Raw genomic sequence first — 27996 nt, forward strand, 5'->3', positions numbered from 1 at the left:
CAGAGGGAGGGATACTCAGGGGTCAGGATACAGAAAGGGAGTCTCAAGGAAAGAGGTGCAGGGGGTGCTCAAAGGGAGGGATGCTCGAAGCAAGTGGTACAGGAGCGGTGTTTTGGGGTTGAGCTGCTCAGAGGGAAGGGGGAAAGGGGTGCAGGAGGGATGCTCAGAGGGAGGGATGCTCAGACGGAGGGATGCTCAGACGGAGGGATGCAGGAGGGTGTTCAGGGCTCAGGATGCAGGAAGGAGCTGGGAGTAAGGAGTGCTTGGGGGTTGGTATTCGGTTGGGATTCTCAGGAGCTGGGATGCTCAGAGGGAGGGAAGCTTGGGGGTTGTGATGCAGGAGGGATACTTGGAGGGTTGCCCAGGGGTCGGGATGTAGGAGAGGCCTTGGAGGGAGGGATGCAGGAAGGACGCTTGCAGTAAGGGCTGCTCGAGGGTTTGCGATTCAGGAAGGATGCTCAAGGGAGGGATGCTTGGAGGGAAGGGTTCAGGAGGGATGCTCAGGAGTCGGGATTCCCAGTGGGGTGCTCAGAAAGAGGGATGGTCTGGTCAGGATGCAGGAGGGAACCCTGGAGGAGGGATGCTTGAGGATTTGGGTGTTTGAGGGTCAGGCTACAGGAGGATGCTTGGAGGGAGGGATACAGGAGCAATGTTGGCAAGTGGGTGTGTGTACATTTCCCCGGTGCCTGCAGGGCTTTGCAAACCTGTTTACAAGGCAGCATCTTGTTATGAGTAACCAGCCAAGATGGGTTGAGGTTTTTCCCAGGGAAGCTGACCTGGGGAGAGACACCCAGGAATGTTCCCATCCCATAGGGAGCCAAAAGCCCAAAAAGTGAGGGTCAAATTCAGAGCAGTCCAGATCCAAACCCCTTTCAGGTTAAATCTGCCCTGGCTTGGACTTTGCAGATGTTGGCATCTTGCGTATTTGCCACTTTTATGAGGTTTTCAAATTGCTTTGGGAACTAAACTATACCCTGCTGTATTTGTATCACGGGACTCATGGCAGAGAAATTTCAACTGCATGCCCTACCTCAGGCTGAAAGGGGCTGAGCTTGCACCTGGGCAGGAGGTTCAAAATGCCTCGAACATCATCTTTGTGATGGAGCCCCTAAAGTTTGCCATGGTCTCACTTTGCCTTCCTGGTTTCTGGATTGGCCGATGCAAAGCCAAATATGTTGGGGGCCGAAGGGAAACTGAGGTCTCAAATGAGTGTCATATCTCATTTTTCCTGAAGGCACCACCAAAAAATCGGAGATCTCTGTATCTCCAAGCAGTGAGGCGCTGTCTGATGAATCCCAGCCAGCGTCGGCAGGGTCGGCCCTCACTCCAGTATGCTTTGGTGAACAGGACGTGGTTTTTCCTTTGGTTATATCCAGGGGTTTAATTTCTATACACAGACAAAAGCAGACAGAAATTTGAAGAAAGAAGAGTGATATTAATGCTATAAATACCTCCAAGAAAACAACCAGCTTTCCGGAGGAGAGGTATTTACAGTCTCCAGGGATGATAATAGAAAGGACATTGGTCTGAAGGTCAGTGCAGGATCCGGGCCCTCCTAGCATAAAGCCCCGTGGAAGTAGGGTAGCACAGCCCTGGCTGAGAGCTCTGGCTAAGAAGGAAAGCAAAAGACTTTTGGGGGAAGAAAAGGAAGATATGTTCATCTGGGGGATGTGAGGAGGAGTGACCATCCTGGGAAAATTTACCTAGTGTGGGCAGGACAAAGCTTTTGGGCCTCCAATGCCAAATATATTCAGAAAGTTAAAAAGCAACTGGGGTGGGTTATTTTTGTCTGTGGTTGGTGCTGGGCTTAGCCATAAAACCAGTGGTTTGTCACTGCTGGTCTAGTGGTTAGAGCAAGCCCTGCCTTATGTGCCTTTCTCTGCTGCTGGTTTGCAAGGCAACAGGGAAGAGGAATTTAATTCCTTGTGCCTTGCTTTCTGCATCCATACCGGGATGGCTGATAATATGCTAGTGATGCTTTTGAGATGCTTTATTAGGAAAGGTTACCGGTACGTATTAGAGATGTGTGTATGTAGCTGTTGACTGGAGGGGAGGAACAGAGCTGGGAGGAGGAGTCTGTCTGGAGAAAACAAGGAAGAAATGTTAGGGCCTTGGGCTTTATTTGGTATTATTGTGCTGATCTCTTTGACATCCAGCCAAAGCCTTTTTTTTATTTGATGACTGAGTGCCTAACAGCAAGAAGCACAGAGCAAGAGAAGAGACTGGGGGAGCTGTGTGCACCAAAGGGATCGAAGAAGAAGCGCTAGAGAAATAAGAGAGCAGGGCAGCTAAGATAGCTGGGTAGGGCAGCCAGGCCAGCACTGTCGTCCATGAATTATGGCCATGGTAGGTCACTTGGAGATGGCTGAGAGAATTGTATGGTGTGGTCAAACATATTTATAATGTTTTAGAGGAAAAAGGAACTGATGAAATACATGGTACTGGAGAAGAAAGGAAAAGGGTCCGCAGTGGTCTGTGGATCTAGAACATCAACAGATTTTAGTAAAGGTAAGAACTACTATATGGTAAATTTAGGCTGATTGCAAATAGATGTCTTTTGGTTAGTTATTTTTTAGGGACCCCTTAGAAAAGTGTGTGGTCACAGGAAAGAAACTTGCTGTTCCCGAGGTGCAGCTCCTGATGCACAGCAAAGCCGTGCAAGATGCCGACAGTCCAGTTGGGTGATGATGCTCCAATAAATCCTTACTCTTGGGAGAGGACAGACAGCTGCCGAGCAGGTTGGAAGGTCCTGCAGAGCATGGGGACAACCTCCTGCTCCAAATCTGCTACTGCCCGTGGCTGAAGGGGAATCTCCATTGGTGCTGTACTAAAGGGCGGTTCCAATTCAGTGCAATAAAGGACGGGAAAGCACAAAAAGCTGTGCCAGCCAAAAGTAATTAGCTCCAGTGAGTAGGAGACACGCAACACAAGTGCAATCTGTCCCTGGAAAGCAGTTTGGGACGGGAATTGAAGAATATGTGATCTCCTTGAAAACAGAAGGTGAATTTAGAAAGGCAGATTATAATTACGTGCAAGAAATTTGGCCAGGCTTCTGTGCTGGCAATTTTTCCCTGTTAGGACTGCAGATGGATAGAGTCTCATTTCTGTTTCTAAAGGGGTATTTAACTGGATTTTTCTGCAGTTATTAGCTCTGAGTTCCTGCCCAGATCTCATAAAAATGGACCTGATCCTCTGCTCTGCCGTGGCACTTCATTGGGTGCAACTGATACCAGCTGAAGCGAGCAAAGTAAGGTGGAGCATTGCCGTCCATATATTTGCAGGTCTGGAGAGGTTTGGCTGCTGGCTCTGCCAGAACCTATGGCAACTCCTTGAGCAAATGGTTTGATCTGGAAGTGCCTCAATATTTCATATTGCTACAACAGCGTGAATGAAATCTGCTGTGTCACTTAAGTGAGATAGAATCATAGAATCATAGAATCGTCAAGGTTGGAAAAGACCCTTAAGATCATCGAGTCCAACCGTTAACCTATCACTGCCAAGTCCATCTATACCATGTCTTCAAGCACCGTATCTATCCGTTCTTTAAATACTTCCAGGGATGGAGACTCAACCACCTCCCTGGGCAGCCTGTTCCAATGCTTGACCACCCTCTCAGTGAAGAAGTTTTTCCTAATATCTAACCTAAACCTCCCCTGGCACAGCTTGAGGCCGTTTCCTCTCGTCCTATCACTCGTTACTAGGGAGAAGAGACCAACCCCAACCTTGCTACAACCTCCTTTCAGTTAGTTGTAGAGAGCAACTACCCTCTAGACTAGTGGTCTCCCCTCAGCCTCCTCTTCTCCAAGCTGAACAACCCCAGCTCCCTCAGCCGCTCCTCATAAGACTTGTGCTCTAGACCCTTCACCAACTTCGTTGCCCTCATCTGGACACGCTCCAGCACCTCGATGTCCTTCTTGGAGTGAGGGGCCCAACACTGAACACGGTACTCGAGGTGTGGCCTAATACATATTCCCTTGTGTATATTCCTGTAGATACAGTTTGTAGGCCAGTGGGCTCTATTTCAGTTGAAGGCATTATTACGGTGCAAACAGCATATAAGGGAGGCTGAGGCTTTAGAGAGTAATGAGTAGCTGGATGTGAAATAATTAAGAAAGAAGTAAAGAGAGAAGCAGCAATTGTGTCATTGGGAGGACTCGAGACAGAAACCACAGCATTAAGTTGCTGTGCGTGCTTGACGTATGCACAGAAGGTCATTGAATTGGAATCACATCACTTACATTAATTAAGGTTATTTAGGCAGAAAAACTAGATCTCAGCTAAATGAAGAGTCTAACCAGATGTGTAAATTATACTAGATCACAGGGAGGCAGAAGTAGGAGGTGCAGTAGCATGGATGAGGGCCCAGCAGTGGCCTTTGTTGGATGATTTCCAACTCTGTAGGGAAATTGCAATTTCTTCCCAGTTATTTAGAGGGCTTTTTAGCCTTTTAGAAAAATAGTCATAGGGAAGTGATAAGAATGACTGTCTGTGACTGTCCGATCCCTGCTGGTCAGGCTATGGGATGTGGTAAAGATGAGTTGCAGGCTGTGGTTTCCCCTCCTTGGCTGGATGAACAGGCAGGTACTTTGGACCAAAAAAATCCCCTTTACCTATGAATTAAGGAGACATTTGTTCCCTTCAAAAAAACCCATTAGGACACAATTACTTTGATGTTCCTGGAAAACAGACCTAAAGGGGTGTGTGACGACAGGGGCTGCTCCTTTTAAGAAGTTGTATACCAAGTCATGGCAAATTTTGTAGACATTTTAGAGAACACAGTACTTTTTTTGCAGTATTTTGTGCTCTAGCAAAGCACACTCTGTGCTCCCTTCCATCCTGCAGCAGCTCAGCATGCTGCAGGATTGAGCCCTAATTGCCGAGCTGCCTGGAGGATGCAGCAAGAATAACAGTAATGTCTTGGCTGACATAAAAGAAACCATTTCAGCAGCAGTTAAGGACAATAAAGGGTGAGTCTCATTTCTGTAATTCCAGACCTCCAGAGAATTCAGGGAAGTAGATCATGATTTCTTCTTCTTCTTTGTGAGTAAGAAGCAAATCACTTTATTTATCAGTCTATGTTTGGATCATGGGATTTCTTTCCTCCTTTAGTGGTATTTATCAAACTATATATGATACCATTGTAGGAATGTGCTGAGTTTATTACCAAAATTTCCTAAAGGTCAGGTACGTCTCAGATCTATGTTTTCAGAGCTTTGTAAGATCTGGGGTGTGGGAACTGATACTGCATTCTGCAGAAAATACTAAGGAGCCTTTACTGGAAATCTGCTGCTGGCAGGGATAGGGGAATGAATTGATTTAGAAGTAATTGGATAGACTTCAGTTGAAATGAATCCTAATTAAAGAAAAAACACAGGCAGAAGAGAAATATAAGGACACCTCTGAAACAGTACAGATTATGCAGATTAGACCCAAGCAAAGCCCAAGGTGACTTTCATCTTGAGGCTGGGTTTTGGGTTTTTTTTCAGTTTACTTGGTTTGGCGAGAGAAGCTAAGCTGGTCAATGCTGCTCTTTGCTTGAATTCCTTTTCCCTCTCTGGTTTCTAGAGCATGGTTGGGTATCTGTCCTTGCAGGGACACATCTCATGGTCAGCAACACCTGTTGCAAGTGTTGATGGAATACTTCATTTTATTTGTGGCTTTAGATGGAATTTAAGTCTGGAGCCAGGGCTGCTCTCTTTTACACCGCCCTTTTATTTTGATGAGGCATGGGAGAAAGCACTGTGGACCCTGGTGTGTGTTTGTGAATGCAGTGTGTGGTACCTAATGCCATCAACACTCGTTGATCTGCCAGGTGGAATGGAGAGTGTCTTCAGGGTAGTTTTGTAGGTCTGAGCATGGCAAGGATGAGATAGGAACCCATCTCTCCCTCTTCCAAAGCACATCTCCCTTTCTAGCACATCTTCAAAAAATCAAGAAGGATTATCTGAGACCCTAGTTTTGTCAGCCTCCCTTCGGTTCTTGGGACGATCAGAGAGCACATCCTCTTGGAAGCTGTGTCTGGGCACATGAAGGAGGAGTTGACTGGGAATGACCAGCATTCATTTACCAAGGGTAAATTATGCTTGACCTACGTGATAACCTTTAAGGATGGACTGGTAGATGTGTGGATGAGGGGAGAGTAGTGGATGTTGTTGTCTTCTTTGACTTCAGTAAGGCTTTTGAGATGGTGTCCTGCAGCATCCTTGTATCAAAGATACAAGAGAAACTGCGGTCTAGATGGATGGACTGCTAAGTGGGTAGGAAACTGGCTGGAACTGTCCTAGGACCTTTTCTTTTTAATATTTTTATCAACAAGCTGGAGGTTGAGATGAAATTCACCTCATCAAATTTGTGAGTGACACCAAACTTGGGGGAATAGTCAATACGCTTGAGGGCAGGGCTGCCGTACAGGAGGACCGGGACAGGCTGGGGCTGACAAGAACCTCGTGGAATTCAACAAGGACAAATGCAAAGTCCTGCACTTGGGATGGGCTCACCCGGCATGGATTCACCTGGGATGGATTAACCCAGCATGGACTCACCCAGGATGGACTAAGCCGTTGCACTGGTGAAGGCTGGGGACTGATAGCAGCCCCCCAGTACCTACAAGGAGGTTATTTGGGAGATGGAACCAGGTTTTTCACAGCAGCGTATGGCAGGAGAATGCGAAAGAAAAACCAGACGTAAACTGAAACAAGAGTTTCCACCTGGAAATAAGGAAAAACTTCCCACTATGAGCTAATTAGGCACTGGGGCAGGTTGCCCAGGATGGTTATATGATCTCCATCCTGGGATGTTTTCAAGACCTAAATGGACAAATCCCTGAGCAGCTTCGTTTGATTTCAGCTTTGTGCAGGGGTTGGACTAGAGACCTCCCAAGGTCCCTTCCCTCCTGATTCTGTGATTTTACCCATGTTGCTCCTGCCAGTTGTTCACCGGGGGAGCAGAACGGTTTTGCCATTTCATGGGATTTTTTTCTTTTTCACTGTTATGTGAGATACATAACAGATGGGAACCTCAAAGCGGCTCTTTAGATTAATAATTAACACTTTGACCTTCTACAGCATCCTCGTGTGCTCCAGGAACTCGATTCTCTTTACAAGCAGGAATGAGACGATCCTCCCAACTTTTCTGTGAGTTTTTATTGCCAGTGAGGAAGATGAAGTGTGGAAACGTTGTCCCACTTCAGGAGCACTCATAGAAGCCTGATTATCTGAATATTTAGTCTCTTTATTTCAATATTAAACAGAGGAGAGCCGGGGACCAGATCTCCAAGGCAGCATTCGGCTGCCCAGCAATGAAACTGTCCTTCCCTCTCCTGCAGTTCCCTGGGTTATTTATGACACACTTCCAATTTCTACAACAACCGAGACAGTGATCTTCCAGACAACAGTCTCCTTCACTGCAAACCCTGATTCATTCTCTAGACAGGTTCTGGGCGTGTGGGGGGAAAGTCAATATGAGATCCTTCAGATAATATCTCTCTGAAAGCATCTGGAGTTGTGCTGGGGTTGAATTAGCCATCTTCTTTCCTAACCTTTGACATATGAATGATCTTTTAGTGTAGAACGCTCTTTTAGTGTAGTTTTAAGACTGCAATATTTATTATTACATATTACAAAGCAACCTGAATATTGTTTTAATGTAGTTCTAAGATTGTAATATATATTATAAATGTCTCCTTCTTAGGGGATCCCTGGCTAGCATCCTCCATCCTGGCTTTGTCTGGCCTCTATCACCCAGGGACCAGCTTGATGTACCCTGGTACACAATGGAAACATGGGCTTGTTTGTCCCCTCCTGATGACGCCAGGGTAGTTAGAGAGGTGTAGGTGGGACTGTGTTACCTAAAGCCTAACCTTGTCCTGTAAAGTCCTTCTTTGGTGAGGAAAGCATGGACCCTCTACCACAAGGTCAACTCAGGTGGTTCTCCCTGCATGTCTTTGAGGTCCTAATGTCAATATGAGACACTATGACATTTCCTGATGAGGAAGATGGTTTGCCTTTACAGTCATTAGATACTCTCCATTGGGCACTTGTTTGTCTATTGACTATGGAGGGAGTTTGTTTCAGCCTTGTCCTCGCCACACTATGTTAGACAAGACCTAGTTGCACTCCAGGCAGCAAGGCTGGGGTGACCCATCCTTGTGTTCCCTTCTGTGATCAGGCTGAGAAAGAATCAAGACCTTTCAGGAGCTGCGAATTTATCTTAAAATTCAGACGGAAGTAGACTCTTTGCATTGAAAATTTGGGTGGAGTTTGGCAATGCAAAAGTAGCTAAATGGCCAGTGATACAGGGGACAGCAGTGGGCAACCATCACCCCCGAGAGGGGCAGCGAGGCTGCCCAACACGGCGTACACCTGTGGACTGTGGTGATTTATGGGGTTAGGTCTAAAAGGTCTGTAGCCATTTTTTGACCATCCTGACACCGCTGTGCCAGGCTCGGCATGGATTGCTCCAGGGAAGTAACCATGTAACAGTGAGACACAACTGGTGAGCACTGTAGATCCTCCTGTCTCCTCCTGGTCCCTTATCTGTCTTCCAGATGTCCGAGGCGACAGGGCTCAGGGTGTGAAGCTGTAGAGAGGAGGTGAAGGGAGTACCAGCTTGACTGCAGGTCTGTGCCAGTCTCTGTATGGCCAAGGTGACCACTGAGCTACAGCTAGGACTAGTGCTCCTCCTGATTTCTGGTTTCTCTGCAAGCCGCATCTGCTCTCCAGGTTGGCTTTTGGCCTTTGCTGTCACTGCGCACTTTCTGTTTGAGGTGAAAAGACATTACCTGTGGGCTTTTATTCTCTCCTCTTACCGTGACCTCATTTATTACTGGTTTAATGCAGGCTGGTCCCTCAAGAGTCCTGCCTGTGAAAACAATGCAATGAGGAGCGTTAGCTCTGCCATAGCTTGTTGCAGGGAAGTAGCAGTGGTGCTTGATGGGGAAAAATAAATCCAGCACATGGGCAGAGGACCGTATGAGTCAACAGGCAGGGGACAGAAAGGCCAAGGTGGTGCCTGGAGATCCATTGCAGAGTAGGCCGCTGTCATCGCTGGATGGGGAGGTAGCCATGCATATATTATGCTTTTTTTTCATCCTGTGAGATTGGGGGGGAAGCAATGATGGGAAGATGTGATGTTTGGTCGAGTGGGAAGGCTTCCCAGCCAAGCAGCTGTGAGCCAGAGCTTGAAGTTTGTATCTATCTGGCATGGATTTTCCTTCTTCACCAGCAAGCAGCTGTCTACCAGGAGAGAAGATACTTTCTGGCTCAGATACAGGCTTACTACAGGGACGGGATGGTCCCAGGATGGCATCCTCTGAGGTCCCTTAAATGTCATGTGTGAAAACCATACTTGGGGTAAATGCCACCTGCACGTATATTTTTCATTCATATAACACTACCCACTTGAAAAGCTTCAAAGGCTTCCCAAGTGCTAATGAAGGAAGTTTCAACCAACCCCGCTAGGAATTGCTGTGTGTTGTCCTCATTTCACAGATTAGGAAACTGAAAAACAGAAAGGTTGTGATTATTCTTCTGGTCAGAAGAACGTGGATGGATCTGTCCTCCTTGATCCCTCATTTAGGTAACGAAGATGATGATACATACCTTCCTTCTCCCTCCCCCATGGACTGTTTCAGGCTATAGGCAGGAAGGGTCATTCTCCAACCGTGTATTTGTGCAGCGCATCGCACAGGGGGGACCTGCTGTGGGTGCGCCTTTATATAGTCCCTGTAATACATTTTAAGAAATCCTGGCTGTCTAATTTTATCACTCTGTAACAGGGTTTCTCGTGCAGTAGTGCATCCAACACCTGGTTATAAATGTTGTTCTGAGCTCTTCCAGGGAAATCCTTAGGGTTTTTTTTAAGCATTTTCTCCTCTAACATTTTATCGCTGGTGAATTTGGGCCATGACGAATGGGAAACTTTGCCTGAGTCTGCAGTTTCTCTCCCTGCTCGCTTTGGTCCTGCATACAAATGCGGCAGGTCCCTGGGGAGCAGCCAAGACTGCACCACTCAGCCAGAGTGGCTGGCAGCACAGCGTAAATGTCAAACGTACACCCCTGCTATTGCACAGAGAAGCTGCGATCCCATCTCTGCTTCCCGGGACTTTTCTCTCCTTCCCTGAATGTGAAGACAATCATCAGGAGCATCTTTGCCTCTTGAGGACACCTGAGCCAGGAGACACCAGTAGAAGACCTTGCCTCCCCTAATTCCCCACTCAGCCTCTCCATGGATCTGTGGCAGGCTGTATCCAGTGGGGATTGGATTTTGTTGAAACATGGGGCACCATCCTGAGATGCTGAACCCATCAAGGAGAGGGAGCTGATCCATCCCTAGGGTCAAGTGTAAGATTGTAGTTGGTTGTTTACAAGACAAAAATGCTCAAATGTGTGATTAGTCTGAAGAAGTTCTGTATTTTTGTGTGTTCTTTCAGTTTGGGGGCTTTAGTCTCAGTCAAACACCACCAGAGTGGAAAATTTTCTGAATGCCACCATGAAAAGAGCACAAGAATTATCATCTTCATAGTGGTCCTAGACAGCTCTCAAGCTCTGCTTCTTTGACCTCCTTTGTCAACCTGGGCTTGAAAGCTCAGCAGACCCTGCTTGAACTAACCTGCTGCTCTGTTCCTCTCTTTCAGCAGCTGGGAGCAGAGATGGATAAGATACTGGAAGCTGTGGTGATGTCCTCATACCCCAACAATGTGAAGCAAGGGCTTGTGAGGCGCGTCATTGAGGCAGCGAAGCAGCCCATGGACAGTGAGCAATGCTGGTCCATGCTGGAGCTGTCTACCAAACTTTATCTCACGGGGGACACCAAGTATAAAAGAGAGATCGGGAAAGAGGTTTTGGAGGTCTACGGCCACTACCACCCAGAGGAATTTGAGGAGTTCTTCAACGTCCGCTTCCTGCTGAGTCTCCTTCAGGAAGGCTATGGACCTCTGGGGAAGAGAAGCCATTATGTACTTGATTATATCCAATTAGGACTGCAGTTCATCTTGGAAAGCCCATCAGCAAACAGCATCTTCAGCTTATTGAGGATTGAGGTGCTCCGGAAAGTCTGCGAGAGGCCCAGCCCCAAGCAGTGTGCGAAGATCAGCAAACTCTTAACCCAGCATCCTCAATGCATTCCCACGGGCAAACACCAGGTCTTGTTTTGTCAGCAGCTGATCCGGTGCATCGGGCAGTTCCAGTGTGCCTCCGAGGGGGAAGAGGACATCATGGAGTTTTTGGAGCAGGTGAACAAAGTGAGCGGTCTGCTGCAGAGGATCTGGAGGACTCAGACCTCAGCCATCCTGCCCTCTTTGAAGGAGCTGTTCACTATCATTTCTTCAACAGGTAATTAGAAAAAAAAAAGGCTGGGAATGTAAATGTTGGCTCTGATGAAGTCAAATTTGATTAGTTTGACATCTTGTATGGTTCTTATCCACTCCAGAAATGCAGCCAAACCTAAATATAATAAACAAACATTCCTAAAAGTTACCCAGGGCTTTAAGCTAGGAAAACAATATCCCCTGAAACCACATAGAGTCTGTATACAGGAGTTGTTAACTGGGTTGAAATATATGCAGCACAAGTTTGTGTGTTCAGCACTTTCCAGTATCAGCTGGGCTTAATGGAAAGCACCTTATCTGCAACTGGTTAGAGTTGGACTTGAAAGCTTTTAGAAATGTCACTCTCTTATGGCTGACTTGATGGGACCCCACAGCCTGCTCCTTACCAGAAACTATGGACAAAACTAAGGAGTTATTTCTCACTGACCTAGAGGTAGGAAGCCCTACTATCTCTCTGGAGGGTGTTCGTATCTTAAGTTGGGACAGAAGATATTTATCCAGCTTCTGGGGCCTTCAGGTTAATGCAGAAGGTCTCAGGAGATTTTTGGAAGTACCAGTGCCATGAAAGACTGGCCTCTCTGCTGGCAGGTGAGCTCCTGCTCTAGCTATTCCTAAGCCCACGAGGAGGTGGGTTTTTCAGTGCCTTCTGTATGAAAGCCTCATCCTTTGGAAGGTGCTTCAGGCAGGCAAACCTGCAGTCACATCCCGTTGCAATTATTTGCGGTAATTAGTATAAAGAGAGCATGCAGAGGGAATCTGGGACCCAGGGTTGGCCCAAGAACCCTCCTGTGCCTGTGATCTCTTCCTCCCTTGGGGCTGCGTGTGGCTTTATGCTACAGCCCATCTGCTATGACCCAACCTCGTTATGTGCTACAGTGGGATCTGGGGAATTGTCCTCCTAGCACAGCTAAGTGTGGACTCCACTTTGCTCACTTACGCCAGCTGACTATCCACTCCATTTACGTAGGCAGAAATGATTTGGCTTTTAGAGCCAAGAAATGACCTCATGTGCCTGGTTTTCCCAGCAACTAACATCTTCATTGCTGACGCTCATCCATGTCTTGCAGAGGAGCAGGAAGCACCATCCAACGCCTTGGCCAGTGTGGTCCAGTTTGTCCCTCTGGAGCTGATGGATGGCGTCATAAGAAACATAACCAATGATGACAGCATCACCGATGTGCAAATGATGACGGCCATCGGCAGGTAGGAGAAGCTGCATTAGTGAACGTCATTCTCAGGTCGGACTAAAACCGGCCACAAAGCTCCACTCAGTTCCTCTGTGTGGTTTTATCCCAACCCGTTTGGCTGGTGCTGTCTTGTGAGGAGTGTGTGGGGAAAAGGGGAATTTCTGGATCCTTCCTTCCAGCCCTGAGGGCCTAGAGAACTAGAATAAAGACTGTTAATGATGATGATGATTATTATTATTGCTATATTTGTTTGGTTTGATTTGGTCTTTTTTTTCTTATAAGTAAGTAGTGTTATGGGATGCCCAACATAAGATATCTTGAACAGTTTTGATTTTTTTCCAGAAGCTGTTGAGGGCCTTTTCTTCACAAAATCTCCTTTTCAGAATTTCATATTGATCCCTGTCTCCCTTCAGAAGAACATCATCCTAAATCACCAGTCAGAGCTGAAAATCTTGGAGAGGGAGGTATGCCCAACAGTTTCAATGATCCTGCCTTGACCTTTGTCAGATGAATGCAGTGCTGCTGGTCTGGGTCTTGGTTCTGTATAATGTTTATCCGTACCCTCTGTGTAGGCGGAGTCAATGGAGACCTCATCACAGCATGATGAAGAGTAGTGGGTGAAATACTATCGGACATGCGGAACCTGGTCTTTGCAGAGCCACTGCCCTCTTTGACATCACCAGATCTTCCTTGCACACTTGTGTCCAAATCCTGCAACTCCTCTGTGCTCCAGTGCGTTGCTCCAGACGTGCTTAGGAGTATCTTCAACCCATGCTTTCCTTAGAGAAATGGGTGATGTTCACGTGCAGTAGCACAAGCACTTAACTCAAGGGAGCTGATGTGACTTCATCTCACTGGAAACATCTCTTTTCCTCTTCTTGTTACAGGATTCGTGTCCCGTGCAATAAGGTTACGTGACAGAAACACACATTATTCCTGATGGCAACTTTACGTATGCCGAAAGAAGTTGCTTCTCTTTGACTTGCTGGGGAAGGTCTTGGTGTTCCCAGAGTCCGGAGCAACCCAAGACAAAAGATGAAGTTATCAGTTCAGTTCTTAACCCTCTTCTCCATCTTTTTCTCATTCTGGGAACCTGCTGCTGTGAGCTCCAGGCAATAAATCCTCTGACCACCACTGTCTAAATACAGAGCTTGCAAAATCAATTGCATCATTCCTTAAAATGTTCTTTGTCACGCAGAAGGATGAGTAAATGATTACATAGCCAAACATTAAGCAGAGCCTGCAAAATGTAATTAAGATCACTTAGGAGAAATGTGGAAGTTTTGGCAGCATGTTTATGGCAGGCAGGTGCCCCAGAAAACTGCACAACTGTTGGCCTTTCAATGAGTGTGCTCCTGGCCTAGAAAATCAAAGAAAAACGTACAAGTTGAAAGTATCTCTCAGGTTAGGATCCCTGACAAACTGGTTGCATAGAGAAGTCTTTTCCTCTGAAGTTTGGGCTTGAGAGTTAGTAGCAGGGGAATAAACTGGACGTGGGGTGGAGCTTCTGATACAAGCGTTTAAAGAACAAATGGTGGTAAAAAAAAGCAAGCCTGGCACCTGCTGGTATAAGTGTTCACCACAATCTCTTTTATAGAGTTTCTTTTAGAGTTTTCTCTTTTCAGATAAACTCTATTACTGTGCATCCATGAATTTAGAAGTACTCACTGATCTGTTTTTTTATTATTTTTTTTTCCTGGGGGTGTATCTGTTTCAAAGAGCCCATGTCCTAAGGGTCTTTTCCAACCTTAATGATCCTATTCTATTCTATTCTATTCTATTCTACGAAGAAGGCATCTACCATCACACACCAACGCAGGCAGTTGCTACCTCTGGAAATCAGGATCTGAGCTTATAAAAGTTTAGCATATCAAATCAATGGCTCCTTTGGAAAATTAGGGCCCTGGCTTCCAAAATATTTGTGAATCTTGCAATGTGGAAAGTGCAATGTAAATTTAAAATGTAATTTCTTCCTACTGTAGCAACGCAGGCAGGCAGCAGGCAGGACTGTAACTTAGCCACTAGTGCTGGTAAAAAATAGCTTATAGTAGACAAGGTTATTTTATGCCTGTGTAAAAGAAGATAGGGTGAAGAGGGGCCTTTGGATCCCTGAATCCATCTCCCTGCTTTATAGGCATTGACATTACAGACCCCTTTCATGAATGTTCAACTACGCGCCTCAAAGCAGGAAAGGCTTTTGCTCCCACTGCTCTTCTTTCATAGCTGTTCCACCATTGGGTTGCTTTAATGGTTCGAATCTCTCTTCTGCTAGCCAGCCTATATCTATTTCTGTCCATCTTATAGTTCATTTGATCTTATGCCTACATGAATAGCTGAAATAGCTCTTTTCCCTCCCTGGTGTTTATTCCTTCAATGTATGTGGGCAGAGCAGCTCCTTCCCATTTCTGCTTTCCCATGGCTGTGCTAAACAAGCCAGGTTATTTTAAGCTTTTCTCTCAGGAAAGGTTCTTCATTTCCCTGACCACCTTAACAGGCTTTTTCAACACCTGATTCCTCTTCAGTTCATTGGTCTAGGGCATGGATGGTGAGGTTTGTGCACCATGTTCCAGGTGTGGTTCATCATGGCCTTAGACAACAGCTTGAGAGGTCATTGTTTTGCCATAGAAAACACCTTTTCTTCTGCACCACAGAATGGTGCTGGTCTTTTCCATGGCTACAGTTACACTGGGAACCTTTAGTCACCTGGTGCCTGGCTGGTTGTCTTCAAGCAGATGAGTTACTGTCACGTAGCATCGATTTCTTGTGCCTTGCATGCATTTCGAATCAATGCATTTCCTCCCAGTTCTACATCTCTAATCCTCAGGGTCTTCCTTGTGATACCTTGATCCTCCTCTTGTGTTGATGATGCCGTTCAGCTTTGCATCACCACAAATTTCACTGCCATGTTCAGGATGTTTGAGCTAACAGCATTAGATCCTGAAGAAAGTTGCTTGTAACCTCCTCACAGATATACAGTCAGATATGATCTGCTTCTGCCCTTTGACTAGAAATTCATATATCCTGACAAACCTGGCTTTGGCACCTATGATAGCACCCTGTGGCACACTATCCCTTCTTTGCAGGCATGCTCTCATTGCCTGCCTTCATTATAGGAACTGTCTGCCTATTCTTCCCACATAAAGCACCATGCCAAAGTTGATAGAGTCATTAAAACTCACCAGAGTTGAATTTTACATGATGATAGCAATCATCACCACCTTGCTTGGAGTTCATGAGCTCTTCATGTTTCGCTTTCATATCAGCTCTTGTTGCTCTTGTTTCCATTCTCAAATCTTTTATCTGCCTCCTCTTTGTCACTCTGATCAATTCCTTCCTCTTGCTGAAAACGGAGGCAGAGGATGTATTTAGTTTGGAAGACACATCTAGAGGCCATATCATATCTTTAATCACCATCACATCCTCCATATAGAGTGATTGCATGGCTTTCCTTATTCTCCTCTGATGCAAACGTCTGCAGAAGCTTTTGTGGTATTTGCCTAATTATCCAACTTGGCTTGACTTTTGGTATTTCTCAACATCCCAATATATCCCAATATATTCGGCTTTTCAAGGCTAGCCTTTTATTTTTCCAGTTTCTTGTAGACTGCACGTATTCCTGCTCTTTGCCTTGTGGTGGTTAGTTATCTGTGTTCCCTTCATACATTTTGCACAAGATGCAGACTGATAAGCAGAAGGGACTGACTGGGTAAGATAGCTGGGCTGAGGTGGGAGACTGAAAATATGGGATATCTTCAAATCAAAGGTACTGAAATGGTTAGCAAAGTTTGACCCCTGGAGATCCCAAACCCTGGTTACTTCCCATTTTTGTTTAACACTAAACTTAAACAGAAACAACCTGTCATCACTCAGTTTGTGGTTATTTTTTTATGAGTACTGTAAAGTACTTATTACTTGCAGAAACATGACAACATGTTGGTTGAGTGGCTATAGAAGAAATTTGTTAACTGTGACATTCATGAATATCTGGCTCCTATTAGGGTTACCAGTATTTTTTTTAATGTGTTTTTGGATATGAATGTTTCCCACACAGAGAATTTTAAGATCTGAATCTGAGTGGTTTTTCCTTACCAGTAAAAATGCAGAGATCATACCAGTATCACTTGTTCTCTAACGGCGACAATGCAGAGATCTCGATCAACACCTCACGTGGATACAGATATCCATCACTACCCCCTTAGGTCTGCCTTATGATTCTTTAAAAACAGAGGTGGTCCTTCTAGGGCCTGCTCTGGAAGATATATTAGAAAATCCACAACGCAGAGCTATGGTATATAGAACACCATATTGATGTTAAAAACTCAAACTCAAGTTGACTGAAGTTAGTGGAAGAAATCCCCACTTTCTTCTACGGACTTGGGTCAGGTCCTCTGATGAGCCACAGCGTGCCGATGACATTGAGGTAATTCAACTTCAGGCTCTGTTGTGCTTTGAATAACATGTGAAATGCCTTATGTGGAGCCCATCTCTTATTCGGTCATCCCACTGGACGTGGAAGAGGTTTAACCCAGAGCAGAGCTTGGCTTTCACGATATGTGCATTAAATTTACTTTAAGAGTTTGTATTTCGTTTCAGGATGATCGACTGGGTGTCCTGGCCCCTGGGAAAGAACATAGACAAGTGGATCATTGCCCTGCTGAAGGGTTTGGCTGCAGTGAAAAAGTTCAGCATCTTGATTGAAGTTACTCTTTCGAAAATTGAAAAGGTCAGTGAGCTCTTTTAAACACGAATGTGAACAACAGACTTCTTGCACCTGAGATATCTTCTTGCCTCTCAGCCAAATGAGGATGAGATGTGAACTGAGATGTATAGAGAAGAGAAAAAGGGTTTTGAAGGGCCCATTGTGCCCCCTGCACCCTCTGCGAATGCTGCATTGCTGTGTATGGGGTGGCGGGCTGATGCTGCTTTTGCGACCAGGAATGACGTTCTCCAGAACAACCTGCAGTTCTTTAGGTCTTGGTTTGCAAAGATACTGATGTTGTAAAGGTTATGAAATAAAACAGGCCAAGGATTTTCCAGCCAACCAAACAGTTTTCTTCCCAAACTATGGAGCTTTTGTACAACCTGCCTTTGGGAATGTGACATGCTCTCCTTCAGCTGTGCCTGGATCAGTGCTGGTTAGCGTGGGCAAAACACATACCAGTGAGCATGTTAACAGTCCACACAGTCACAGGTCAGTTTTAAAGCCTGTGCCCTAGCTTTAGTTCATTTATTAGCGCAGATAAAGCCCCCACTGCCATTGCCATCACCTGTTTCAGCAGGGAGTACTTGCTGCTCTCTGAAAACCGTGTGACCAAGCGCTGAAATTGGTCGCCACTTCAGAAGCATTTTCCATGCTGTGTTCCTGCTGTTCCCTCCTTCATAAGATGGGGAGAACACCTGGCTGAGCCTCCAGTGGAAGTCACCATAGAAGTTATCAATACCATAATTATCAGTATTGGAAGATTATCAATAACTGCATTTGTCCCTGTGATCCCCCATGTGTATTGAGCAGTGGGAGAGTAGCCAAGCGTCTCTGGCTTTTCTTTATCCTTCCTTTCGTTGTTAATGCATAGGAAAGGGACACAGCCCTTAAAATAACGTGCTGTTCTTGGAAACTCTCAAAGTATGGTCTGAAAGGGGTAGAGGGCATTGCCAGCTTACGCCATTTTCTGTAAAGTAGGATAAATATCATTACTTAGCCTTTGACAAAGGCCTTCGCTTTCTATCTCTCTGCCTGAAAGGTTGGTGATAAAGTTCCAAATATCACAATAAACCAGAAGAGGTGCATTTTAGAAAATGCTCTGTGCTTGCACAGCCTCATCCATCAGGAGGTATGGAGATGCAGCAGTGTTACCGAGCTCTGCGCCTTGCTGTGCCAAGCATTACAGAGGCCTGACAGAGTGAGGATAACCCACACGGTATTTTTAGGATGCCCTGGCCATGCTCTGGACAGGAGATGACTCTGGAGGACTGGCTGTAGGCTGCTTGCTTTGACATCCAGCGTGGAGTAGGGACAGACCAGCAGCCGTGGTAGATGCCCAGTGCCTCTCTTTCCTGCTGGCCCCTTCTCATGCGTGTTGCGGTGCCATTCTGCTTTGTCATTTGCTTTTTTTCTCCCCCACCAGGTCTTCTCCAAATTGCTGTACCCCATCGTGAGAGAGGGGGCTTTGTCCGTCCTGCAGTACATGCTGCTGAGCTTCCAGCACTCCCACGAGGCATTTCACTTGGTAAGGCTGCGTCCGGCACTCAGATGAGGGCATCATCCTGACTGTAACCATGCCATGGGGCAACAGGGGTGGGAGGGAGCCTAAGGTGCTGAGATATTGGGGAAGATTTCCCTCATCTGCTTGATTTCACCAAGTGATGTAAACCCAACCCTGTCCATCCACTTGCAGCCTGTCCTGGCAGCTGGTCACCCTCTCCTGCAGCCCGAACAGCTTTTTGGGCACCGTGGAGCTGGTGCTGAGATGCAGAGGCAAGTCCTGAGCCTTAAAGGAGTTGGTTGCAACAGACAGAGCAACCACTCTATGGCAGAGAGCGAGGTGCAGAGGAGAAGCGAGGGTTTGCTTTCTCCTCTGATGGTTTCTCCCATTTCTCTTGAGGCTTAACAGCTGGATGGCTCATCTCTGGGGATAAATCAGTATGAAGCTGGTTGAGGCTTGGCCCTTCCAGATTTGAAGTGTGTGCAATGTGTGCATGCTTGGCTTTTTTTCTGTGGTGCTCTACCACCTGGAGGAGTGGTCTCTATGGGCAAGTGCGTCCTCATGGTCCTCTCTCAACTTCAAAGCCCACCAGCCAAGGATGCAGTTAATGCAAATATACTGGATGGCCTGTCAAGCCATACTGAGGGTCTCATCCACAGTGGCTGTATTGCTCTTGCAGTTGTTTTAACCTGGTGTTTGCCAGCCCTGCAGGTGGAAGAGGAGGTTCTCCTCTTCCCTGCTCTTGCTCTTAGACTGCTTGCTTCTCCCAGCCACTCTCCCTTTTGCTGAGCCGTTTGTATGGCCGTGTGCTGAACTGTGTTGTAAAAGGAGCCCAGGTGAAACTTAACCTAGCAGAAAATCATGATGGTCAGTCTGGGTCCGGGTCAACCACAAACCTGCACTATTGCATTTGCCTGGAGAAGAAGAGGGGAGGAGGTGGAGGGCTGGCCTGGGACAGGAAGGTGAGCAGGGCTATGCTGACCCAGGCTGGCTTAGGATGAAATTTCAGGGTCAGGTTTAGAAGATACGGCCCCATATTCATTCCCACCCTTTCAGCTGAGGTGTTGTAGCTGTTGCTCTGGCTTTGGGATGTGTTAGGTGAAGCCTTCGCATTGAGAGCGTCTCGGAGGGCTCACGCAGTGGAGGACAGGCAATATATTCTTAAACAGCCCTTGCTGTTTCCTAAGCAGGTGCCTGACTGTCCTTGGACTCAGTGGGCCCCATCCCACGTGTGACTTCAAATTGTCACCAATATGTGGCACCCATTACCATTTCTTAAAGTGATGGGGCATCTTTCCAATCATTGCACAGCATCAGCTCCGTAAGACTTGAAGACTGAGTCAGAACACTTCTGCTTCATGAACTCTCCACTGTTAAAGGTGAAAAACACTTTTAGCAGTATCTGAATCTCCTCTTTTCTTTTCCACAGTGATAGTTTATATTTTATTTTGCTGTTGACACTAAGGCATGGCTCTGCTTCTTGTCGGTGTTGCCACTGGAATGCTGTAATTAAAAAACAGAGTTGAAGGCAAAAGCATGCTTGCAATGATTGAACTGATAAAAGAAGTAATGGAAAATTACTCCTATTAATGTTTGACTTTATACTTTTTTCGTTAAAGCCCTTACATTTTGCTTTTCACCTAAAGTTCACAGAATAAACAGATAAGGCTGGAAAAAAGTAAAGCTAGCCAACATTTTCAACTGATGTTTTTTCATTCCTCAGCTGGAGACGCTTTAAATGAGCCTGAATTTCTTGAGAAACTCTTCGGTTTCTAAAAATAGGGTTGTTCCAACGGATTGTCTTCAGTTGGGCGTCCAAAATTTGAAACACTCCAAAAGCTGTCGGTTGCTCTTGGCTTTAAGTTTCCATCTGCAGCCCAGCGAGCACAAATTTCCTCCCCTATTTTTGAAAAACAGGGCACAAACCGGTCTTGCTTCTTATCTTTTTGTGTTTTCCCTGGCTCTTTGGAAGGGTTTTGAGAATTGTTCCCATCACAGCTTGGCAAAATATTGATTTATAAAATGGTACTGGGATTCATTTGCTTCCCCAACAAAACTTTTCTGGTGGAAAGGAAATAAGTTAAAATCACCCACATTTTGAGGAGAAAGAAAGAGAGACAGAGAAAGAAGAGAGGAAGATGAAGGGAGGGCTGGGAAATGGCCGGCCTGGGGATCCTGAGACTTTACTCCAGGATTGTTCTGGAGTAAAAATCACATAAAATATAAATATGAAAAAGGTTGCGCAAGTGCCCAGGGTCACTGTAGACATCTGCAGGATTGGGAATAGGTTATTAATTCTCTGTGCAGCTGCGGGGTCAGCAGAGGGTGCCCGTGAGCAATGTATCATTTGCATTTGCGTCTGCTTGTTCATTTTAAATTTTCTAGCTGAAAGCAAAATAACAAATGTGCTGTTTATGTGCCTGTCACCACCCATCCGACCATACCAATTCCAGTTCAGTTTGTATAGTATAAAATAAAATATAGCACACCAGACAACACTTCTTGTAGGCTAATTCATCTATCTTGTAGGTTTGAATCCCTGCACTTGGCAGTCGGCATAAAACGCTCCTTTCCATCGTGGGTGTGTGATTTAGTAGAGATTGATCTGCACAAAGAATGGTAATCGCAGCACGGCAAAGCAGCAGCACAGACCTGCAGGTGTCAGGCAACATGAAACCCTCTAAGGTCTATAGCATTTGCATTACTAAAGTCAACAGAAGAATTGCTGTTGAGTTCATAGGGTGAAGGATGAAGTCCAGAATGGGACTGAAGTCAACTCCTGTTGACTGTCCTTTCTGCCTGGGGGTGAATTTCATTCCTCTGCATGTGTGTTAAAGCTCTGCAAGTAATTTGGAGCCATTTTTGATGTAGTGAATGTTCCTTTTCCAGCTGCTCCCTCACATCCCCAGGCTGGTGGCCTCTCTGAAGAAGGAGGACTCCAACTCTGCCACCAGCACCCTGGAGCAGCTGGCCGAGCTCATCCACTGCATGTTCTTCCGCTTCTCAGGATTTCCAGATCTCTATGAACCAGTCCTAGAAGCGGTTAAAGTAAGACACGCACCTTTTGGCCATTTTTCTATTTTCCATATGGAAACGGCACCTCAGTTTGCAGCCTAGTGCGGCGGGACTGTCCTACTGGTAGAGATGTCCTGATCTCAACACTGAAATTGTGGTAGAGGAAAGGGTTTAAAATTCTGAGTTTGAGCCCCACGTAGGCAAGTTGAGGGAAGATACTTATAGAATCATAGAATCATAGAATCATTAAGGTTGGAAAAGACCCTTAAGATCATCGAGTCCAACCGTTAACCTATCACTACCAAGCCCACCACTAAACCATGTCCTTGAGCACCACGTCTACCCTTCTTTTAAATACCTCCAGGGATGGGGACTCAACCACTGCCCTGGGCAGCCTGTGCCAGGGCCTGACTGCCCTTTTGGTGAAGAAGTTTTTTCTGATATCCAACCTAAACTTCTCCTGGTGCAGCTTGAGGCCGTTCCCTCTCATCGTATCGCTTGTAACTTGGGAGAAGAGACCGACCCCCACCTGACTACAACCTCCTTTCAGGGAGTTGTAGAGGGCAATAAGGGCTCCCCTCAGCCTTCTCTTCTCCAGACTAAACAACCCCAGTTCCCTCAGCCGCTCCTCATAAGACTTGTGCTCTAGACCCTTCACCAACTTCGTTGCCCTTCTTTGGACCCGCTCCAGCACCTCAATGTCCTTCTTGTAGTGAGGGGCCCAAAACTGAACACAGTGCTTGAGGTGCGGCCTCAGCAGTGCTGAAAAAATTTTTTATAAGCACATATTTTTAACACATACTTCCCTTATGGTGGGCCTGCAGAAGTCCTGATCGTGCCTGTGGGTTTTAGCTATAACTTTAATCTTGAATGCCTCTAAAGGGCTAATACTAGCAGCTAAACACTTCCTTGCATAGATGCATGCTCATGTGAAGAGCAGGGGAAACGAGTTACGTGAACACCTCTAGCAGAGGAGTTTTGCAGTTGCCCGTTACTAATTCTTCATGTGGGAAGATAACGATTCATAACACAGATCTCTCTTTCCAAGGCTCTTCCTATTCCAAATGAAGACCGGATTAAACATCTTTTGGGACAAAATGCTTGGACCTCCCAGAAGAACGAGCTGGCCTGCTTCTACCCACGCCTGGCGTCCAAATCGGAGACGGGCAAGATCGGGTTAATTAACTTGGGAAACACCTGCTACATGAACAGCATCATACAGTCTCTTTTCATGGCTTCGGAGTGAGTTTTTCCTCCCTTGCTCCCACTCAAGACTGCTCCAGGGGTTGCTCATTGCACCGGTGTTGCATGTCCTGAACTGATTTTCCATCTTACGTTTTGCATCTCTGCTTTTCTTCTGCAGCTTTCGGCATTCGGTGTTGAATTTAACCGAGGGCAACTCCCAGCCCCTGATGACAAAGCTCCAGTGGCTCTTTGCGTTTTTGGAGCACAGTCAGGTAATTATTTCATGTTCTAGTTATTTGTTTGGACTGTCGGCTGCGGAAAGGCTCGTCTCCAAGTTGCTTCCTGCCGACTCCAACGTGCTGATAAGGAGCTGTGGATCTTGGTGGGTTTTTATAACGGGACAAATTTTGTTTATATGAAAGAGGCTAATTTTGGGGGTGGAGGAGGCAAGCTCCTATCACCCATGAAAACGAGCTGTGTTCACACGAGGCTGCCTGTCTTCAGCCTGTGGTCTTCCTGGGTTGGGCTGGTGTAATAACTAATAGTTTTGATAATGAAGACCGTTCAGTAATAGTTTACATATGTGGCCAGTCGAAAAGCCCGTTGGTATAAAGCAGAGGTTTTTGTTTCTTGCTATGCAGCAAGGAAGAAGACTGGAGCAGCTCGCTTGTCCCCTTGCTTCACAGCAAAGCACAAGCAATCAATGAAAATTGCCTTAAAAGTGGTTTTGTTAAAAGAATAATAATAATAAAATAACCCCCTTAGATTGCAGATGCTTTGAATCCTCTGTATGTGAGGGAAAGTAAAATAAAAATAACACCCTTAAACAAATTAATTACGAATGCTTTCTTGATAAACATGAAATCTGAGTGATTCGTGGAGATACAGCTAGGTCATATCTAGCTCCTCTCTTGAAAATATATCTTTCTGTCCCTCAGAAGACATGATTTTGAGAGTCTAGTGAATTTTCGCTTGCTGTTAAACCAGTCATCTGGGCTTCTCCGTTTTCCAAGCCTTGACTGACAGAGCTGGCTTGTTGTATTGTGGTATTATGTCATTACAGATGACTTTGGGGGGAAAAATATAGACAACCTGTTAAATTTAATATTTGGTCATAGAAGAGTCTAGTTTTTGATGGCAGGTTAGGGTGTCTGTGATCTGTGATGAGCAAATACAGAAGCATATTTGCTCCTTATGTAGCTTTTGCTTAATAGTTTCCTGCTAATTTCCTAATAGCCTTCTAGTTATTTTTCTTCTTCGGGCTGTTCTTAAAGTCACTTATTTGCCGAAGATGGGTCTTTTTCCATGTTAATTAGACAGCAGCTTCCTAACGGCAGTGATTACATTATCCGATAACACAGATTACCTGCCTGCAGTGATCAGAATGACGAGTGGAAGTTTAGTGGATTTTTTGCTTTGTTTTTTTTTTTTTTTAAGAAGGGATTTGGTGAGAGAGATCCTGATCAAATTAAATGGAGCATCAAATTAAATTCAGGCTGAATTAAGTAGAAATCTCTGGGTCAGGCCAATAAACCATTTTAAAATTGAAGGAAGAAATAAACACATGGATATTTTATAGAAGTATATGTAAAATAATAGCTGAAATTCATCCTTACAGTCCTGGCTTGCAGCAAACCAAGAGAATCTTCCTGTGCACTGGGATTAGCCCTTGTAGGGGAAAAAAAGGGGACCTGATCAGGCACACAAGCGCACCCTGCTCCCAGTGAAGCAGCCAGAAAAACCCTCCTCTTCCTTCTCCATCCCCCTATGTGAAATGAGAACCAGATCCCCCGGGTTAAAAGCACTTCTCCTTCTTCTGTGTTGCTGCCAGCGACCTGCCATCTCCCCCGAGAGTTTCCTCTCTGCCTCCTGGCCACCCTGGTTCACCCCTGGCGCTCAGCAGGACTGCTCGGAGTATCTCAAGTACTTGCTGGACCGGTATGTGGCAAGCGCCCTGATTTCAGAGCCTGGTGACAATGGCATCCCTAGACTCGACGTAATGTTTAACATTGACCCACATGCAGATGGGGCAAGTAGCTGAGACCTGGAGGAGTTGGGAGAGTGGCAGCTTGGGATGAAAGATGGTGAGATCGGTCCGGGGCTCCTTGATAAAACCCTGTTTGAGCTGGCTTAGGGGTAAGGTCAGAACTTAGTTCAGCTTGAAAATTTCTGCCTTTGCTCTGAAGGCAAAGGGAATTGCATCAAGTTTGGAGATTTGCCTGCCAAGCCACAGAGGCTGTCCTCCTCTGTAAAATGTTGATTTTTGCCTTTCTCTTACCTGGAAATCACGAATCTCTGGTGTCCCAGTGATCCCGCTAGAAGAGGGGGGTCAATGGCACATGGAGACCTCAGGTTCCCAAATCCTGCCCAACTCCTCCCCACCTTTCTCCCACAGCACCAGACCCCTGGGCACAGGCAGGTTAACCCCTTGGAGTGAAGAACAGAAACCCTACTTTAGAAACTCCCTCTTGGTGTTGTATTGGTGCATAACGCAGCCTTTTTGTCCCCTGCCAAAGATTACATGAAGAAGAAAAAACTGGAAAGAGGATCTACCAGAAACTCAAGGAATCCAGCTTGATGTCTCCGGCAGTGGAACATCATTACTTAAACAAGACATTGATTGAGAAGATGTTTGGGGGTAAAATGATGACAAAGATCCGCTGCTTGAAGTGTCTGAATGTCTCATCCCGAGAAGAAGCCTTCACAGACCTGTCCCTGGCTTTTCCCCCACCAGACAGGCACGTGCGTGGGAGCACGTCTGTTTTACCGGTGGAAGAAATCGGCCCACAGTTTATTGAGCCTCCTGAAAACCCAGGCCAGCTTACGGGGTCTCCCTGGATCCCGAGGAAGGCCCCCATGGCCAGAGACCCTGCAGCCCCACCAATGCCAGTGGAAACATTGGGTTTCCAGGAGCCAGGAGAAGCGGCAAATCCCTTAAGTGGCGATGCCATTCGCGTGGATGCAGCCAAAGACTCTCTCTCCACTTTTGCGGAGCAGGCATGTGCTCCCAAGGACTCCAGATCTGTCCCAGATTTAATCAACTATTTTCTATCCCCGGAGAGACTGACAGCAGAGAATAAATACCACTGTGAGAAATGTGCGTCCTTGCAGGACGCCGAGAAGGTGGCGGAGCTGACGGAGGGTCCACATTACCTCATCCTCACGCTGCTGCGGTTCTCCTTCGACCCACGGACTATGAAGAGGAAGAAGATCTTGGACAACGTCTCCATCCCCGTGGTGCTCAAGCTGCCCATCCTTGTCGCCCCGGAGGAAACCGAGGAGGTTTGTCGGCGTGGGAAGGACAGGGCTGCCCCGGGAAGTGGCTTCATGTCTGTCATGTACGACCTCTGCAGCGTGGTGGTGCATTCAGGCATCTCCTCCGAGAGTGGCCACTACTACTGCTACTCCAGGGAGTGCACCGACACCGTCCCCCACGGGCAGCCCCGGGATGGGGCGCCGAAACCACCCTCCGACAAGCAGCTGGACTTTGAAATCCAGTGGTACCTCTTCAACGACACCAGAGTTTCCTTCTCCTCCTTCGAATCGGTCAGCAACGTCACCTCTTTCTTCCCCAAGGACACTGCCTACGTCCTCTTCTACAGGCAGCGGCCGGGCAGGCAGAGCTGCCTGCTGCACGAGGCTCTGGCTGAGGTTGGCCGCCTGCACGGCGAACCCTCCCTCCATAAGGACTTGATGGAAGCCATTTCCAAAGATAACATCCTCTACTTGCAGGTAACTCCCGCTGCCGTGCACAGCAGGGTGCGATCCTGTGGCTGCCCGGCCATGTTCCCACCCGTCCGGGCAGCCCCAGGGTCACGTCCTGCAGATAAATCCATGCGTGCAGATACCCACCCACTCCCTGAAGCCAAATCCCTTTCCCTTTTTAGCACCCAGGTTTAAACAGGTTGCAGTTTCCCAATGAAATTAAGCGTTAACGTTAGTGCAAGACACCTCGTGGCTGTGCTCCGGGTTGACTTGCTGTTGTCCGCCCCAGGTAGCTCTGCCTGAAATTTTCTCCTATGTGCCTGGGAAAGATGGGCGAGCTGGGAATACAAACTAGAACAGCTTTCATTCAACTGGTGGAGTTCAATGCTTCCCAAACAGCAGTGTCCCATAGGACATGAGCAGCACCCGGGGGAATTGGAGGGGTCCCTCCTCTCCCAGAGGTAACATGGAAGGGCTGTTTTTAGATCACTGGAGAGATGCAATGCTTTGCTGCATCCCTCCTGCCAAGCTCTAGAGATGAGCACGTGGCCTTTTCACCCCAGTTTAATTTGGAGGAGGCTCGCAGGGCCAACCAAACAGGCCTCTGGCTTCTCGGGGAAGGTGGGAGCATCCCCCTACCCGGGTCATTTAGCCGCCGATATCCTTGTGTTATTTCTCCCTCTTCCTTCTCCCAGGAGCAGGAAAAAGAAGCGAGGAACAGAGCCGCCTACATTTCTGCCTTGCCAAAATCCCCACTGTGGTGGAAAGACTTTGACAGGGACAAAGATGATGACAACTCGTCGGGGGGCTGCAGCCCAGCAGCAGGCGGGGGCGGATCCGGCTCCTTTCATGGACTTGTCTTCTAACCAACGGGTTAAACCATATTCAATGTCCACGGGGCCAGAGGCTCCTCTTCCTCACCCTGATGACAGCAAGCATCTTGGAGGAGGATTTGGGGAACACGTCAATGGAAGAGGACTCAGGGGCTGATTTGGAGGCACCCGGAGGGTCCCACCGCTTCCTATGCACTTGGTCTTCACGCCTTAATGTAACTAAGCTAACGCAGAGATGAGCAGCTGCCGACAGCTCGGAGAAGTGCCCTTTTGCTTCAGCGTAGCCGTGTCTTGCCTGCTGTGAGCCATGCCACCAGCCTGCAGAAGGGATGGGGACAGGGACGGGGATGAAGATGGACCCGGTGGGGACCCAGGGATGGAGATGTCCCACGCGCATCCCGTCTGCAGCTCTTCCCGTGGCGCTGAATCGGTTTTGGGGGGACCTCTGCTTGGTGGTTGGTTTTTTTTTTTAATGTGGTTTTGAGAACCCACCTTGACACACTTCTAAAGGTAGAAAAAGGCTGAAAAATGCCGTGCAGCCA

General features: G+C 46.8%; 1 protein-coding gene across 1 annotated transcript; it reads left to right on the top strand.

The window, feature by feature from the left end:
* Positions 1–10507: 10507 nt before the first annotated feature.
* USP35 (ubiquitin specific peptidase 35) lies at positions 10508–27487 on the top strand (the record flags this gene model as incomplete). The annotated part of the gene is made up of 10 exons (XM_082337311.1): positions 10508–11330; positions 12394–12529; positions 17107–17236; positions 18639–18740; positions 21606–21764; positions 22780–22973; positions 23095–23188; positions 24748–24854; positions 25433–26648; positions 27317–27487. The coding sequence occupies exons 1-10, from the start codon at positions 10649–10651 to the stop codon at positions 27485–27487; spliced, it is 2991 nt and encodes a 996-aa protein (XP_082193437.1). The 5' UTR covers positions 10508–10648.
* Between the last annotated feature and the right edge of the window lie 509 nt (positions 27488–27996).

This window comes from Platalea leucorodia (genome assembly GCF_965183815.1).
Source record: "Platalea leucorodia genome assembly, chromosome: 2".
In the NCBI taxonomy this organism is placed as follows: Eukaryota; Metazoa; Chordata; class Aves; order Pelecaniformes; family Threskiornithidae; genus Platalea; species Platalea leucorodia.